This window comes from Brachycentrus maculatus, unplaced genomic scaffold (assembly GCF_059751285.1).
Source record: "Brachycentrus maculatus isolate JH-2025_06_01 unplaced genomic scaffold, ASM5975128v1 h1tg000227l, whole genome shotgun sequence".
NCBI classification, from domain to species: Eukaryota; Metazoa; Arthropoda; class Insecta; order Trichoptera; family Brachycentridae; genus Brachycentrus; species Brachycentrus maculatus.
The window spans coordinates 673,967-690,486 of NW_028280978.1; the positions used below are offsets into that span (position 1 = coordinate 673,967).

The window sequence follows — 16,520 nt, forward strand, 5'->3', positions numbered from 1 at the left end:
ACAATCAGTAGACAAGTATTACAAAACTATTCACGACGGTAGACAAATAAAAAACAGTCCCTCATGTTTAATTTGATTGGATTCACATTCGAGATGAATGTTTCAAATATTACTTAATGGAATTTGAAGTGTGTTAATTGTTTTCTTAATATTTTACACGATTTTTTTACTATATGGAAAGCTCACTGGAACCAGCCCATGTTGAGGCATTAATTTCATGATTTGTAAAGATATTATTTAAATTATTTACAGTATTTAAATTAGTCTATTGCTTTAGTGGGGAGACCAACTTGATACAGTTGTTGGGACCCAAGCCATTTTTACAAGTAATTGAAAATTTTCAATATTTTTTTGGTAGAAAATTTCAGATTATTATATGTTCTCAAAGCAAGGCTCATCTGACCAAATGATCTTTTCATTTTAGGTGCCAAATAACTATAGCTGTTTCTTTTGGGGGCATGTGTCATGTCTAGAATTATAATATTTATTCCCGCCATTTCTATGGGTGTAAATGTGAAGCGTCTTAGCGTACAGTTGCGTATAATTGAACGATATATTCACCTGGTTGAGCATAACACCTCGAGAATGGATCTCCGGTTTGACCAGCGGGGCAGCTGCATATGGGATTATGATTGATGACTTCGCATTTGGCTCCCAAGCCGCAGGTTCCGCGGCAAGGATTGGCGCATTTAAATTTGTGACACGCTTGGTTGGACGGGCATTCCGCGTTCACAACGCACTCCGGCCTGCAGTTGGGCGGGGAACCTTGGAAGTCGGGCAGACAGGAGCACACGGCTAAGCCGTTCACGTTCCTGCACTGACTGTTGGGACCGCAAGTGTTCTGACCGCACGGATCCAGTACGGTCGCCTCCGTTACTATCACGGGGGGCTCCAGTCGACACGAAGTGAACGGTTCTCCGACATACCCTCGGAGGCAGGTACAGGTGGGCAGATGGTTGGTCACATAGCACTCCGCATTGGAGCCGCAAACTCCGGGACAGGGGTCTTGGCATCTGTTTCTGATGCAAGATTTGTCAGCCGGACAATCGGAACTGAGAACGCACTCCGGCCTGCATCCTTCGTAAGGATTTCCTTGGTAATCGTCGATGCAAGAACATGCGCCGGCGCCATTTCGCTGGTTGCAAACGGCATTAGGACCACAAGGCGACGGCTCGCAAGGATTTAATTCTTCGGCTGCAACAAATAAGGCATTTTTGGTCAATATAATACAAAAGCGTAAAAATTTTAAAAATATAATTGGCAGTGGTAGCAAAATAACAAACCTGCTTGAGGAATACATTGCACAAATGCATTTCCAGTGTAGCCAGCGAGACACGTGCAAGACGGTGTGTGAGAAATAACGGTGCATTCCGCGTTGGTGCCGCAAGATCCCGGACAGGGATCTTGGCACTTGCTATTGATGCAGGCTTTAGTGCTGGAACAATCCGGATTGATAAGACACTCCGGTCTGCAATTGGGCGGTTGGCCGATGTAATTTGGCAGACAGCTGCAAGAAGGACTGCCGTTAATTTCGCGGCAAACGGCATTAGGACCGCAAGGAGATGGTGCGCAGACGTCTTTTCGTTCTTCCGGCTCGACTTCCAAAGGAATATCGTAACACCCGCGGAACGGATCGCCGGTCTGGCCGCTGTTGCAACTGCAGATAGGACTATGGTTGATTACTTCGCATCTGGCCAAGTAGCCGCATGAGCCGACGCACGGGTCGATGCACTTTTGGTTAACGCACGCTTTGTTCTGGGCGCACTCGGAACTCACGACACATTCCGGCCGACAAGCCGGCGGAGTTCCTTGGAATCCGGCGAGGCAGGAGCACGTGGCGTGATTGTCGACATTTCTGCACTGACTGTTGGGTCCGCAAGGAGAGGGCGAGCAAGGGTCGGTCTTGGGCGCGGGCGGCCTGTCCATGGGACGACAATGAGAGAATGGATCTCCCGTGTAGTCGGCCGGACATGAGCATACCGGGATATGGTTGATGACGTCGCAAACGGCGCTCTGTCCGCAGGTACCCGGACACGGATCGCGGCACTTATTCCTCAAACAAGCCTTATCTCTGCTGCACTCTTGGCTTCCTATACACTCCGGACGACAGGACTCGTAAGGGTTGCCGATATATTCCGGCAAGCAGGTGCATTCTCCGTTGAAACACTCGGCGTTGGGCCCACACGGTGAAGGATTGCACGGGTCATTCCTGACCGGAGCGGGTGTTGCTGCGAAAGAAGAACAAATATTATATCGATGTTGATTTTCTAATATTTTGATTTAATTTCGAGGTTTACCACATTAATAACTTACTTTGAGGAACTCGAGAGCACTGAACGAACGGGTTTCCAGTAAAACCCTCGTTGCAGGTGCACACCGCAACGTGATTCAATACGTGACAGTTGGCGTCTACTCCGCAAGACCCGGGACAGGGATCCAAGCACTTCTGGTTGATGCACGCCAACTGGCTCGCGCACTCGGAGCTGAGGAAGCACTCGGGCCGGCAGTTGGGGGGAGAGCCGACGTAGTCGGGCAGACACGAGCACGCCGGGTTTCCGGCAATCAGCTGGCATTTGGAGTTGGGCCCGCAGGGAGACGGTTCGCAAGACGGCGGTCTCTCGGTGACCGGCTCCACCTTCGGCACTAAAATATCGTACATTCAATTGTATTATATGACAGACAGGGGAGCGCAAAGAGATATTTATTATAATATATAGATATTTATTATCATTAGATCATCGAATATGTACTCACGTAACGGGAAGCACTGGGAGAAGGGGTCTCCGGACAGGCCGGGCGGGCAGGCGCATATGGGGTTGTGATTAGTCACATGACACTGTGCTCGCAGGCCGCACGTGTTGGGACACGGGTCCTCGCACTTCTGGCGGATACAAGCCTTCGACAGGTCACATTCGGAGTTGATGACGCATTCTGGACGACAGTTTGGAGGCATCCCGATGTAGTTTTGTAAACACGAACAGACAGCCTGCCCGTTGATTTGCCTGCATTGACTGTTGGGACCGCAGGGGGAAGGTTCGCACGGATTTTGTTTCGCTACTGGAGGAGAAGCTGAAATAATACAAAAGATTTTTAATCAAATTGAATGTTTCTGAATTTAGTTTAAGAATTGTAAGTAAAAGGTTGCCGAGATATCAATAAAAATATACATATAGTACGTACCGGTGACGGGGATTTGCCTGCACTGGGAGAAGGGGTCGCCGGTGTAGCCACGCAGGCAAGTGCAGGTGGGCACGTGGTCGGTCACGGAGCACTCGGCGAAGGTGCCGCACACGCCAGGGCATGGATCCACGCACTTGCCGCCCGCGCAGGCGAGTGCGGGCGCGCAGTCCGCGCTGGTCTCGCACTCGCGCCGGCAGCCACGCACGCGCTCGTACGGGTCGCCCTGGAAGTCGGGGAAGCAGCGGCACGCGGCCGCTCCGTTCTGCTCGCGGCACTCTGCGTTGGGCCCGCACGGGGAGGGCACGCACGGAGAGCTCGGCACCGGCGCACGCTCAGTACCTACCAAACAAAACAAAAATTAAACGCTAATCAATCTACGTAGTTCTCTGTGGAGTTAATTGTTAGCCATTGAAACAACGAGAATTACGATTGAGAGTAAATTAAAGTATGTACTTACTCATGGGTATCAAGTTGCATTGATAAGAAGCGTCTCCGGAGTAACCTTGCAAGCAGGAACATATGGCATTGTGGTTGACGGTAGTGCAGACTGCGTTCTGGCCGCAGGCTCCCGGACAGGGGTCCTTGCAGCGCTGCTGCAGGCAGGCCAAGTTCCCGGGGCACTCCGAGTCGGACGTGCACTCGGGTCTGCAGTTGGGCACTCTGCCCACGTAGTTGGGCAAGCAAGTGCAAGCCGCTTGGGTTCCGATCACTTTGCATTCGGAGTTCGGTCCACACGGTGAAGGAATGCAGGGGTTTCCGGCATCTTTAGGCGGGGAAGGTACTGGAATTAAAAAAAAAATCATTAAACCAGCCGTAGTATGAGCTTGTGACTTTCTTATAAGTTTTCAGGTATATAGCAATTTTTATAAACTATTGTTATTTTAAGGTTACAATATCTAGATAACTTTTCTTGATTCAAATTTTCTAAATTGCGAGATATTACGCATCATTTAATGTACTCGAAAATTTGTTACATAATTTTTTTGCTCATGAACTATTTTATAGCTCAAAAAATCTGCTACAAACTTACATTCTTCTTTGTTGCATCTGATGAATGGATCCCCGGTGAAGCCAGGAGAACAGCTGCAGATGGGGTTATGGTTCACCGCTTGACACCGCGCATTTATACCGCAAGTTCCAACGCACGGATCTGAGCACTTTTGTTGGATGCAAGCCTTGTTTTGGGGACATTCAGAGCTGACGATGCATTCCGGCCGACACATCGGAGGTGTTCCGATGAAACCCGGTTGGCAAGTGCAAACGCTGTGACCGTTTAGCGGCTTGCACAGACTGTTAGGGCCGCACGGTGACGGCTGGCACGGATCTTCTGGAGTTTCGTCACGAACTGTGAAATAAAGGAAGTTTATTTATATAATTTTATAACAATCCCACAATCCTTAACTAACTGTAAACAGCTACGCCTGTAAAAGCAAAAGCCCGTGCAATCTATGGAATAAAAACAATTATAATAAAATTTTAAACAGAAATTGTTGCATGAATTGTCGATCGCGGTTTCCCGATGAATCGTAAAGATCGGAAGCGGGAGTGGAATCATTACCTGCTTCTTGGATGACACAGCTCCTCAGAGCGTTGCCCGTGTAGCCGGGCAGGCAGAAGCAAGACGGGGCGTGATTGACCACGCGACACTCGGCGTTCAATCCGCACGCTCCGGGACAAGGGTCTCTGCACTTGTTGCTGAAGCAGGCCTTGGAACGGTCGCAGTCGGAGTTGGTGACGCACTCGGGACGGCAGCCGGTGTACGGGTCCCCGAAGTACTCGGGTAAGCAGGAGCAAGAGCCTGCGCCGTTGCGCTCCTTGCAAACGGCGTTAGCGCCGCAAGGGGAAGGATTGCAAGGGTTCCTAGGTTGTTCAGTCGTGGGTGGAACTGAAAGGACCAATTCAGGTTCGTTATTTCAAGGAATCGCATTACTTGAATCGTGCGATAAATGAATAAAACATAAACAAAAACAAACAAAAAAACACATACGTGGTTCTATATATCTGCATTCCTTGAAAGGATCACCCGTATACCCATCGTGACAAGTACAAAGCGGAATATGATTTACAACAGTACAAGATGCATGCGTTCCGCAAGAGCCCGGGCAAGGGTCTACACATTTCTCATTAAAGCATGCAAGATTCCCGGGACACTCTGCGCTGATGGTGCATTCTGGTCTACAGTTAGGAGAGCGTCCTACATAGTCGGGTAAGCATGAACAAGCAGGCGTAGTGCCAACCACGCGACATTGCGAGTTAGGTCCGCAAGGCGATGGCACGCAAGGATTGCCGCTAGGAGTATCCATAGGTTCTGCAGAGAGTAGAGACAGAAAACAAGTTGAATGACACAGGCACGTATAATGGAAGAAAGATAAGAATGAGAAGTAAAGATAAGCATGCTCACTTTTTTCTTGAATACACCTAAGGAACGGATCGCCAGTATAGCCGACTGAACAACTACATATGGGATTATGGTTCACAACTTGGCAACGTGCGTTTATGCCGCACGTTCCTGGACATGGGTCTTGGCACTTTTGATTGAGACAAGCCATATTTTGCGGGCATTCCGCGCTAATGACGCATTCCGGTTTGCACGAAGGCGGAGCGCCGATATACGTATCGAGGCACGAGCAGACGGCGTGATCGTTAACCACCCTGCATTGGCTGTAGGGGCCGCACGGAGAGGGGATACAAGGGTTTGTAGGTTCCTCTTTGTAAACTAGGAAATAGAAATAAGAATATAATATAAAGGTAGAAAGTGACGGTAATGTATGTATATAGAAGAGAAGAAAGAAGCTTACTAGGTATAGGTCGACAAGAGAGAGTCGGATTTCCTTCGTATCCTGGTAAGCACACACAACTCGGAGCGTGATTGACAACTCTGCATTCGGCATTCAGGCCGCAAGCGCCGGGACAGGGATCTTTACATTTGCTATTGATGCAGGCGTTATCCCTATTACAATCGCTATTGGTGACGCATTCCGGCCTGCAGCCGGTGTACGGGTCGCCGAAATACTCGGGCAAGCAGGAGCAGGAACCCGCACCGTTTCGCTCTTTGCATATCGCGTTACCTCCGCAAGGAGACGGATTGCAAGGCTCTTGCGGACTTTCCACCGCTTGTATTACTGAAATGTCAGTTCAATGTATAGATTTTCTTACCGTGAATCATTAGGTACTTGATTTATTTGAATGTGAGTCGTGAATTAGTAGTTAAACGTATTCGTAAGTTAGTTTGGTTATTGTCTCGGAATATGTATCAAACGTCTTACTTGGTATAGGTACGCAACCAGAAAATGGATCTCCTGTATACTGTGGGAAGCATTGGCACACGGGCGAGTGTTTGACCACGAGGCATCTGGCATTGGAGCCGCAAGAACCGGGACAGGGGTCTCTACACTTCTCGGCTTGGCAAGCCAGATTGCTGGCGCATTCATCGTTACTAGTGCACTCCGGCCTACAGTTCGGAGCCCTCCCTACGTACTCGGGGAGACAAGAACAGGCCGGAGTGTTTCCTATCACTCTACACTGAGAGTTGGGGCCGCAAGGTGAAGGTATGCACGGATTTCCACTCGGAATTTCGGGTGATTCTTCATAGTAAAAGAAAAGAAAGAAATTATAATAGAGTCAGGAAAGAGAGAGTAGAAAGAACGTATCGCACTCCGTAGGTACACTTACTTTGCTCCGGAGAACATCTGATAAAAGGATCTCCGGTATAGCCGGGATTACAACTACAGATAGGATTGTGATTGACCACGTGGCATCTAGCATCTATCCCGCATGTTCCCGGACACGGGTCTTGACATTTCTGGCCGATGCACGCTTTATCCTGCATGCACTCTGCGCTCACTATACATTCTGGTCGGCAAGTCGGGGGACTGCCGATGTAGTCTTCTTTGCAAGAGCACACCGCGTGATCATTTACAACGCGGCAATTACTGTACGATCCGCAAGGAGAAGGTATGCATGGATTTCTGACGGGCTCGTCTTTAGCAACTGGTAAAATAAAATAGCGAGTAAGTGAAAAGGAAACTTAGATAAGTATTGGCATAAGTGTGCGAGAAAGATGTCCAACATACTTTGTATTACGTGGCACGAAGATAGAGGATTGCCCGTGAAGCCGGGTAAACAATAGCACGAAGGAGCGTGGTTGGAGACGGAACATTCCGCATTCAGTCCGCAAACTCCGGGACAAGGATTTTTGCATTTGTTCATTATACACGCTTTATTTTTAGGGCAATCTGTGTTCAGGACACACTCCGGTCGACACTCGATATACGGGTCTCCGTAATACAACGACATGCACGTGCACGATCCGGCACCGTCGCGTTCCTTACAAATCGCATTGGATCCACAAGGAGACGGATCGCATGGAGTTTGGTATTCCACGGGTTGTTGTACTGTAAATTTTAAGAAATTTGTGTATCTAGGACTGAACTAGAGATCAATTTATTGATTTACAAAATATATATTTCGAAAGTCTTACTGGGAATAGGCGAGCAAGCTGAAAACGGATCGCCGGTATATCCATCGTCACACGTACATACTGGTACGTGTTTGATTACAGTGCACGAAGCGTGAGTGCCGCACGACCCTGGGCAAGGATCCATACACTTTTCCCTAATACAAGCCAAATTGCCGGGACATTCCGAGTTGATGGAACATTCAGGTCTACAGTATGGTGGTCTTCCTAGGTAATTAGTCAAACAAGAGCACACCGGATGGTCTTCCACTACTCTACAAGTAGAGAACGGACCGCACGGCGATGGAATGCAGGGATTACCACTTGGTTTTTCAATACGTTCTACAAAAAATATATTTCGTTAGAAATTAGAAATGTAACGTATAGACTGCTATACAAAGTCAATGGATTTTGGCATAATTCCTTACTTTCTTCCGGAACGCATCTATCGAACGGATCACCCGTGAAGCCAGAAAGGCAACTACAAATGGGATTGTGATTGACGACGAGGCAACGTGCGTTTATACCGCACGTCCCGGGACACGGGTCGTGGCATTTCTGTCCGATACAAGCTTTATCTTGGGGACAATCGGCGCTCACAACGCATTCCGGGTGGCACGACGGCGGAGAGCCGACGCAATATTCCAAACAAGAACACACCGCGTGACCATTCACGACGCGACACTGGCTGTACGGACCGCACGGAGACGGTTCGCAAGGTCTGACTTCGTCTTTGATAACTGAGGATCGGGAAGACAAGATAATATATTAAAAATACAGAAAAGAGAAAGATATACAGAAATGAAGAAACAAAAGAGTAATAAGAAAAGAGAAAATAAAAGCTTACTAGTAGGAGGTAGATGGCACGCGCGTAGAGGGTTCCCTACGTGTCCGGGCAGACAAGAGCAAGAAGGTGCGTGATTGTTGACGCTACATTCGGCGTTCAAACCGCAAGTGCCCGGACACGGGTCTACGCATTTATTATTGACGCAGGCTTTGTCTCTGGCGCAGTCATAGTTCATAATGCACTCGGGCCGACACCCGGTGTAGGGGTCGCCGAAATACTCTTCCTGACAAGTGCACGAGCCGGCTCCGTTCTGTTGCCGGCAGATGGCGTTAGGGCCGCAGGGAGACGGGTTGCACGGGTCGCGGGGCGCTTCCTCCGCTGAAACGTTTTATTTCACCTTCTGAGTGTGAACAGACATTAAGTTCTCAGTCCACAACCAAAGGCGTCATTTTATCATTGCCCGTGTAGTGAAAAACCTTCGGTTAGTTTGTTGCGGTTCAGTGTTTTTTTTTTTTTTTTTTTTTTTTAAATTATTAATGATATTATTAATTTAGTTTAATTAAATTTTGTGTTTTAGAATATTTTGTACAATCGGTTATATTCGTGGTAGTAGATTAAAATAAAACGTTAAAATATTGTTATTTTTTATTAGTTGTCAAAAAAAAACAAAACGTGGTAGGTATCATTGTTAAGCGTGTAATGTTAGGGGCACTAATGAAAATCTCTTACTATTCACAATTAGAGAGCATCCTGAAAAGGGGTCCCCGGTATATCCTGACAAACAAGTACAACGAGGAGAGTGCGCCACCGGGTGGCAACGGGCGTTATAGCCGCAGGCGCCCGGACACGGGTCCGCGCATCGCCCCTTCACGCAAGCTTGGGCAGGAGGGCACTCCGCATTGATCACGCACTCGGGCCGACAGTTGGGGGGATTGCCTACGTGGTAGGGCGCGCACGAGCAAGTTGCTCGATCTCCTATGGGTCTACAAACCGAGTTGGGTCCGCAGGGAGAGGGAGCGCACGGGTTAGACCTCGATATAATCGGGTGTTCTAGAATAAATTCAGTTTTTGTAAAACATCTAGAATACGATCGAGGCAAATTTATTCCGGGAAATAATTATTGTACGGCTTACTTTCGATAAAGTTACAGCGCACAAAGGGATCGCCGGCGTAGTTTGGGACGCACACGCAGTTGGGATTATGGTTGACCACACGACACCGCGCATTGGATCCGCAGACTCCGGGACACGGGTCGGAACACTTCCCCGACACGCAAGCTCTGTCTTGAGCGCAATCCGAGTTTACCCAACATTCGGGGTGGCAGTTGGGGGGGGAGCCGAGATAGTCGGCTAAGCACGAGCACACGGGGTGGTCACTCGTGACCTTACAAGCGCTATAGGGACCGCACGGAGACGGGTCGCACGGATATTGCGATACGGATATTACGGCTGAAATAATGATCATGCATTCATGTCGGGTGATAATCGATAATATTAGATATTCATGCATATTTTGAAAGTATACCGCGCCCATTCAAAACCTCCCAAAAATTGTATTTCAGAAAAGCTGAAGATAGGTTTAACTATTCGAGATGTTTCGATTGATTATCAACTTCCGTTAATTTGTGCGGTTACTCCCGAATCTATATGGAGAAATTTTTAATGGGTACAGTATATGAAAATGAAGGATGAAGCTTACGATTATGGACAATACGACTACATGCAACATGCGGGTTTCCACTGGAATCTTGCGGGCAATAACATGCTGGTGAGTGATTTATGACACGACAGAGAGAATCTCGTCCGCACATTCCCTCGCACGGATTCTGGCAAATGTTATTTCTACAAGCTTTGTCTTTGGGACAGTCGGCATTGAGGACACATTCCGGTCTACAGCCGACAGAGTATGGATTTCCGTGATAATTATGTACACATATACAAGACCCGACACCGTTCTTTTCTGTACAGATAGTGTTCATTCCGCAGGGAGAGGGATTGCAAACATCTAGCACATTTACATCTGCAACTGGAACGTGAATATGTACAGTGAGTTACTTGACATACCTGGCGGTATCTGGGAGTAGCGGGAGCGGTGGACACTTACCTCGGATGGGATTGCAGCCGGAGAAGGGGTCTCCCTCGAACCTGTCCATGCAGGAGCACATGGGCTGGTGGTTCTGGACGTAGCACACGGCGTTGAACCCGCACGAGCCGGAACACGGGTCTTTGCACTTTCTATTGACACACGCGAGATTGGACGGGCAGTCCTGGTGGATGAGGCACTCGGGCCTGCAGTTGGGCGGGGCTCCGAGCATGCCGCTCGTGCAGGAACACACTGCGCGCGAGTCCACCAGTCGGCACTCGGCATTGGCGCCACACGGCGAAGGCAAGCACGGGTTGACCACCGGCGCTACCTCTGTGAATGTCAACCGGTTATGTGTGAGAATAATTAAATTTTACTTAGTGGAAAATAGGAGCAAAACATTCAACCTAAAATAAATAGATCCTTTACACCTAAGAAGTATGATAATCGAAGTCTCCTTTAAAAATATTCCTATCGATTTCTACTATACTTCCTATTGTACTGCCTACACCGTGGCACTTCTAGAAAAGTTGGTGGTGGTGAAAATCGGGACACAACTTAGTTAATAAAATAAAAAAACAAAAAATGCTTTGGTCCATCAGGAAGCCTAGATACTTCTGTATCAGATCTGGGTATGCAGTGGGACAGCTTTCAATATTGAATTCTGTTTGTCTCAAAATGGTGGAAATTCTGTTATCACGGGATCATTGAAATAATTGAGATATAGCAGTCAGTCGGCTAAAATGCATTGATGTTATAGAATTACTAACCATTTTCGAAGCACTGCACAAACGGGTCGCCCGTCATTCCTGAAGGGCAACTGCAGACCGGGTTGTGGTTGATGACCTGGCAGCGAGCGTTGAAGCCGCAGGTGCCGGGGCACGGGTCCACGCAGTGCTGCTGGATGCAAGCCTTGTGCTGGCTGCACTCGGAGCTCACCGTGCACTCGGGGTGGCAGCCCGGCGGGCTCCCCTGGTAGCCGGGCAGGCACGCGCACACCGCGCGCTCGCCACTCACGCGACACACGCTGTTGGGGCCACACGGCGACGGCTCGCACGGGTCTTCTTCGGCCAGGACTATCCAAAATGTAACAAACCAACGTTAGATCGCGCGCACACTTTTGCATACAAAAATATATATATAACGAACAGTGTTATGTCGAGCACTTACCTGTGATCGGTGTTTGCCGACAACCTTTGAAAGCATCTCCAGAATATCCGGAAATGCAAGCGCAGACCGGAATGTGGTTTGTGACGGAACACTCCGCGTTTATCCCGCACAGGCCCTTGCAAGGATCTCTGCAGTGTTTGGACAAACAGACGAGATGACTGGAACAGTCTGAATTAATAGTGCATTCCGGACGACAACCTCCGGCGTATGGGTTTCCGATGTTAGGCGGAATACAATTACACCTCGCCATGCCGTTCAATTCCGAACATTGCGCATTTTCACCGCAAGGTGACGGATTGCACGGATCGTGTCTAGCGGGGGGCTGAGGAGGTGTCTTGGAGCATCCGATGAAGGCGTCTCCCTGGAAGCCGGGTAAGCAACTACAGAAAGGCGTGTGGTTCACGACGTCGCACTTGGCGTTTTGGCCGCAGCTGTTGGGGCAGGGATCTAGACACTTTTCTTGGATGCAAGCCTTATCCCGGGGACACTCTTGGCTGATTACGCACTCGGGTCTGCAGTAAGGCGGTTTGCCCAAATAGTTGGCGACGCACGAGCACACCGGGTGACCTTGGTCCACTTGGCAGATGGAGTTGGGACCGCAAGGAGAGGGAATGCAAGGGTTGTTCGGGGTCTTCTCTTCTCCTTCCGCAGCCAGCACCGGAATGTAGCAGTGCACGAACGGATCTCCCTGGTTGCCGGGCGGACAGCTGCAGATGGGATTATGGTTTATGACAACGCACTGAGCTCCGGCCCCGCAGCTTCCGGGACACGGATCCTGGCACTTCTGATTGATGCAAGACTTGGTCTGCTCGCAATCCGAGCTGACGATACATTCGGGTTGGCACACAGGCGGCACCCCCTTGCATCCGGGTAGACAAGAACAGGTTGCGAAACCTTCGGCGGAGACGATGCACCTGCTGAAGGGTCCGCAAGGCGAAGGGTCGCAGGGGTTTCTAGTCACGCTCTGAATAGGTGGCACCGAAGGCTTGAATGTTTGACAAAATACGAACGGGTCTCCGGAATATCCCGGAGGACAGTAGCACACGGGATGGTGGTTGACTGCTTCGCACTCGGCGTTGATTCCGCAGACGCCGCTGCAGGGATCGTCACATTTGTTGTTGATACAGGCCTTAGTCAAAGCGCAATCGCTGTTTAGAATACATTCGGGACGGCACGCGATAAGAGGATCTCCGTAGAAATCGTGTTTACAAACGCAAGCCAGAACTCCGTTTTGTTCTCTGCATTCCGCATTTACTCCACAAGGAATATTTTCACACGAGACTTGTTCTTCAACAGGATCTGAAAAATGAAATCATCAAATTAATTGTCTCCACGATGAAAACGATAACTTAAAAATATTCAAACTGATAAATAATTAATACTTACACGCTGTGGGAACAGAACAATGTTCAAATGGATTTCCAACGAGACCATCGGGACAGATACAGATTGGGTTGTGATTATAGACGTTACAATACGCGTTCACTCCGCACGAACCCGGGCACGGGTCGGTACATTTTTCCCGGATGCACGCCTTATCGAAGGGACAATCTGAGTTCAGTAAGCATTCGGGATTGCAATAAGAGCTCTCGGTATTCCCGACGCACTCGTCGCAGATGGCCACTTGATTGCCGTACGGGTTGCAAGAAGCGTCCGCATTGCACGGGGATGGTAAACACGGCCTCGAGGTATTTTGTACCGGAGTTATTATAGGAGCTGGAAACAAAAATACAATATGTAACTATAGATCGCTAACTTTAACTACGTTTGTGAAACTTCAAGGTGTAACCGTATAACTTACGTAGTTCCATACACATGAAGAGCGGATCGCCAAAGAAACCATCCGGGCAAACGCAGGATGCCGTATGGTCACGTACTTGGCATAGAGCTTGAAGGCCGCAGACGGATCCGTCGTAACACGGGTTTTCGCAATGCCTGTTGATGCAGGCCTTATCTTCGGGACAGTCGGAATTGATGGAGCACTCGGGATTGCACCCGGCTTCGGGGTTCCCGATGAAATCGTGCAAACAAGAACAGACGGGTCTGCCGAGAGACACTTGGCAGAGCGTATTGAGACCGCACGGAGAAGGAGAGCATGGATTCCTTTCGAGAGGTACTGGATAGCATTTGATAACGGGATTTCCGATGTAATCGTGAATGCAAGAGCACACGGGATGGTGTTTTTCAACTCGGCATACGGCGTTCGTTCCACAAGAACCCGGGCAAGGATCTCGACAGCGGTAGCCGATGCAAGCCTTGTCTTGAGCGCAATCATCATCCACTCTGCACTCGTAGCTCTGGCATCCTTCGGGCCCGGCGGGATTACCCGTAGTGCCTTCCAAACAAGCGCACAACGGTGAGCCGTTGTGATCCACTCTGCACACGGTGTTGGGTCCGCACGGGTTGGGGAAGCACGGATTAGCCGGCTGCAGTCTGCACCCGGTATACGGGTCCCCGATAAAACCGGTCCTGCAGAAGCACTTCTCTCTATTTTCGGAAACGTAGCAATCTGAATTTCTCCCGCAAGGTCCGGGAAGACATAAAACGTCCGCCTTAACCGGTTCGACGCAATTTTTGTACGGATTTCCGATGGTCGGTTCTCTGCAGAAACAGACGGGGTTTCTACTCGGGTCGCAGCTCGCTCCGGGTCCGCAAGGGTTGGGTTCGCAAGGATTCCTGGGTTCCACGCAACCTCGGATGGTATTTGGACTTTCCAAATATCCGGGTAAGCATGTACACTTTGCGAAACCATTGCTCAGTAACGAGCACTGAGTATTCGGGCCGCAAGGCGATGGATCGCAGGGGTTGCTGGGGAGGGCGCAATTTATAGCCGGAGGATTTCCTTCAAATTCTGGCAAGCAGAAACATGAAGCTTTGCCGTTTACAATCCTGCATCCGGAATTGGGTCCGCACGGGTTCGGAGAGCATTCGTCTCCTTCGGGAACTGAAAAAGATAAGATTCGGCATATAATTTCTTGTAAGCGAATGAAAATAAATCATTTTACGAAAGTAGAAAACATACTGCAATTTTTGAAGGGGTTTCCTGTTAAGCCTCTAGGACAGAAGCATATCGGATTACCATCGTCGATTTCACACAGGGCGTGAATTCCACACGGGTTGGGCACACACGGGTTATCGGGCCTTTTGCATCCGATAGCGGGATTTCCAGTGTAACCCGCCAGACACTTACAGTAAGGTTGGTGATTGATGACGTCGCATACTGCGTTGGGTCCGCATTGGCAAGGAGACGCACATTTACCGTTAATGCAAGCTTCGGACGTATGGCATTCGCTGTCCGATCGACATCCTTGAACTTTAAAGAAAATTAATTAGTAAGTTCGGCCGCTTGAGGTGTCGACTTTGTACTGTGTATATAAGGTGAAGTCAGTGAGTAATAACCTTGGGAGCATTCAACATATGGGTTTCCACTGAATCCCGCGTAGCATTTACATTCGATTCCGTGGTTGGCCGGAAGACATTCTGCATTTTCGCCGCAAGAGTCCTCCTCGCAGGGATTGATGCACACTCGGTTCAGTCTGTCGCATAGAAGCTCCGGTGGGCAATCCTCATTGTATTGGCATATCGGTTGATAATTTATCACTAGTAAAAAAGGGTTTCGTTAAAATATGGTACAAGTTTAGCCGAACCAATGCGATGCGATGGGTGTTGAGAATTAGCGAGCTTACCTGGAACGCATCCGACATATCCGTTGCCCTGGTATCCTTCGGCGCAGCTGCAGTCTGATCCGTGATTGGTGTTTATACAAACGGCATTGTGCACGCAGGGATTATGTATATCGCACGGCCGTTGGCATGCGTGATTGATGCAAGCTTCGGTGAGCTGACATTCCTCATTGGTATTGCAACTCACTATACAAAATTCAAAACCATATTTGTATTTACAAGATAATATATACATCCAAAATACACATAGATCACGATCGTTCAAATTGTACAGATAATACATATATACAGTACATAAATGCCTGTTGCGATATTACGTTAGTGCAAAGTGGATTGTGAATTAATAAATTAAATTAAAATAGTTTAAAATTAATAGTTTGGGCGCGTACGGTCCTCACTTGACCAGCCAACTGACTGTGGAGCGGCGAGTCCACTGTCCGGGTAGCTGAGGGTGTGGTCGAGGCGGTGGTCAAGCGAGGGCCGTCAGCACCAGAGATATTACGGGAAGGGGGTCTTACACTTTTTAAACGGAGAACATTTTATAGCGGGATTCCCGTCAAATCCTTTGGGACATGTACAAAGAGGGCGGTGCATCTTGACCTGGCACTTGGCTCCGATGCCACACACCTTGCCGAAGTTGCAAGGGAAGTGGCACAGGCCCATATAGCAGGCCTCTGTCTCTATGCAGTCAGAGTCTGACACGCACGGCTCAGGGGCCTTGGGGCTTCCGGGAGGGTCTATGTTACAATGGTTACATGTTAATTATTAGGCAAGCGTCAAATTAGCTCAAAACACAAAAAAACTGGAGATTGTCGCCATCTGGAATCCTGTTAATGATTAGCTTGAGAAAACCATGATTATATATTACAGTGTTTTATACAAATATTATTCATTTTGTACAATCTTTTTTGGGATATGGGTGGACGGGAGGTTTATTTTATTTTATTTTTTTAAATATCGTACTTTAAATGTATATTTTTAATAAAAGCACATTCCATATAATTTGTATGTACAGTCGATGGGTGAATAAAAGTTAGATATATTATCTTAATTTTATGTAATATAAATATATACATATTGAATGAATCGAAAATTGAAAAACTACAAATTTCCATCAGAGCAGCTCAAAAATAGTAGCATAAAACTGCCGACTGTCTATTTT

The 16,520-nt window shown here is 48.4% G+C and overlaps 1 protein-coding gene across 1 annotated transcript in view; it reads right to left on the reverse strand.

The window, feature by feature from the left end:
* dpy (fibrillin-like protein dumpy) overlaps positions 1-16,520 on the reverse strand; it is a 155,738-nt gene that overhangs the window by 56,319 nt on the left and 82,899 nt on the right. Inside the window, exons 30-58 of the mRNA XM_088264473.1 lie at positions 15,877-16,095; positions 15,362-15,544; positions 15,075-15,275; positions 14,698-14,988; positions 13,477-14,619; positions 13,062-13,391; positions 11,676-12,974; positions 11,276-11,581; positions 10,527-10,838; positions 10,122-10,448; positions 9,557-9,871; positions 9,153-9,473; positions 8,484-8,801; positions 8,065-8,376; positions 7,661-7,978; positions 7,254-7,574; positions 6,853-7,170; positions 6,447-6,764; positions 5,979-6,302; positions 5,582-5,896; positions 5,168-5,488; positions 4,739-5,065; positions 4,211-4,525; positions 3,638-3,961; positions 3,181-3,519; positions 2,755-3,069; positions 2,314-2,643; positions 1,284-2,228; positions 562-1,194 (exon numbers count right to left, since the gene is read on the reverse strand). Coding sequence (XP_088120599.1) covers positions 562-1,194; positions 1,284-2,228; positions 2,314-2,643; positions 2,755-3,069; positions 3,181-3,519; positions 3,638-3,961; positions 4,211-4,525; positions 4,739-5,065; positions 5,168-5,488; positions 5,582-5,896; positions 5,979-6,302; positions 6,447-6,764; positions 6,853-7,170; positions 7,254-7,574; positions 7,661-7,978; positions 8,065-8,376; positions 8,484-8,801; positions 9,153-9,473; positions 9,557-9,871; positions 10,122-10,448; positions 10,527-10,838; positions 11,276-11,581; positions 11,676-12,974; positions 13,062-13,391; positions 13,477-14,619; positions 14,698-14,988; positions 15,075-15,275; positions 15,362-15,544; positions 15,877-16,095 — 11,640 coding nt within the window. The remainder of the gene's footprint in view (positions 1-561; positions 1,195-1,283; positions 2,229-2,313; positions 2,644-2,754; positions 3,070-3,180; positions 3,520-3,637; positions 3,962-4,210; positions 4,526-4,738; positions 5,066-5,167; positions 5,489-5,581; positions 5,897-5,978; positions 6,303-6,446; positions 6,765-6,852; positions 7,171-7,253; positions 7,575-7,660; positions 7,979-8,064; positions 8,377-8,483; positions 8,802-9,152; positions 9,474-9,556; positions 9,872-10,121; positions 10,449-10,526; positions 10,839-11,275; positions 11,582-11,675; positions 12,975-13,061; positions 13,392-13,476; positions 14,620-14,697; positions 14,989-15,074; positions 15,276-15,361; positions 15,545-15,876; positions 16,096-16,520) is intronic.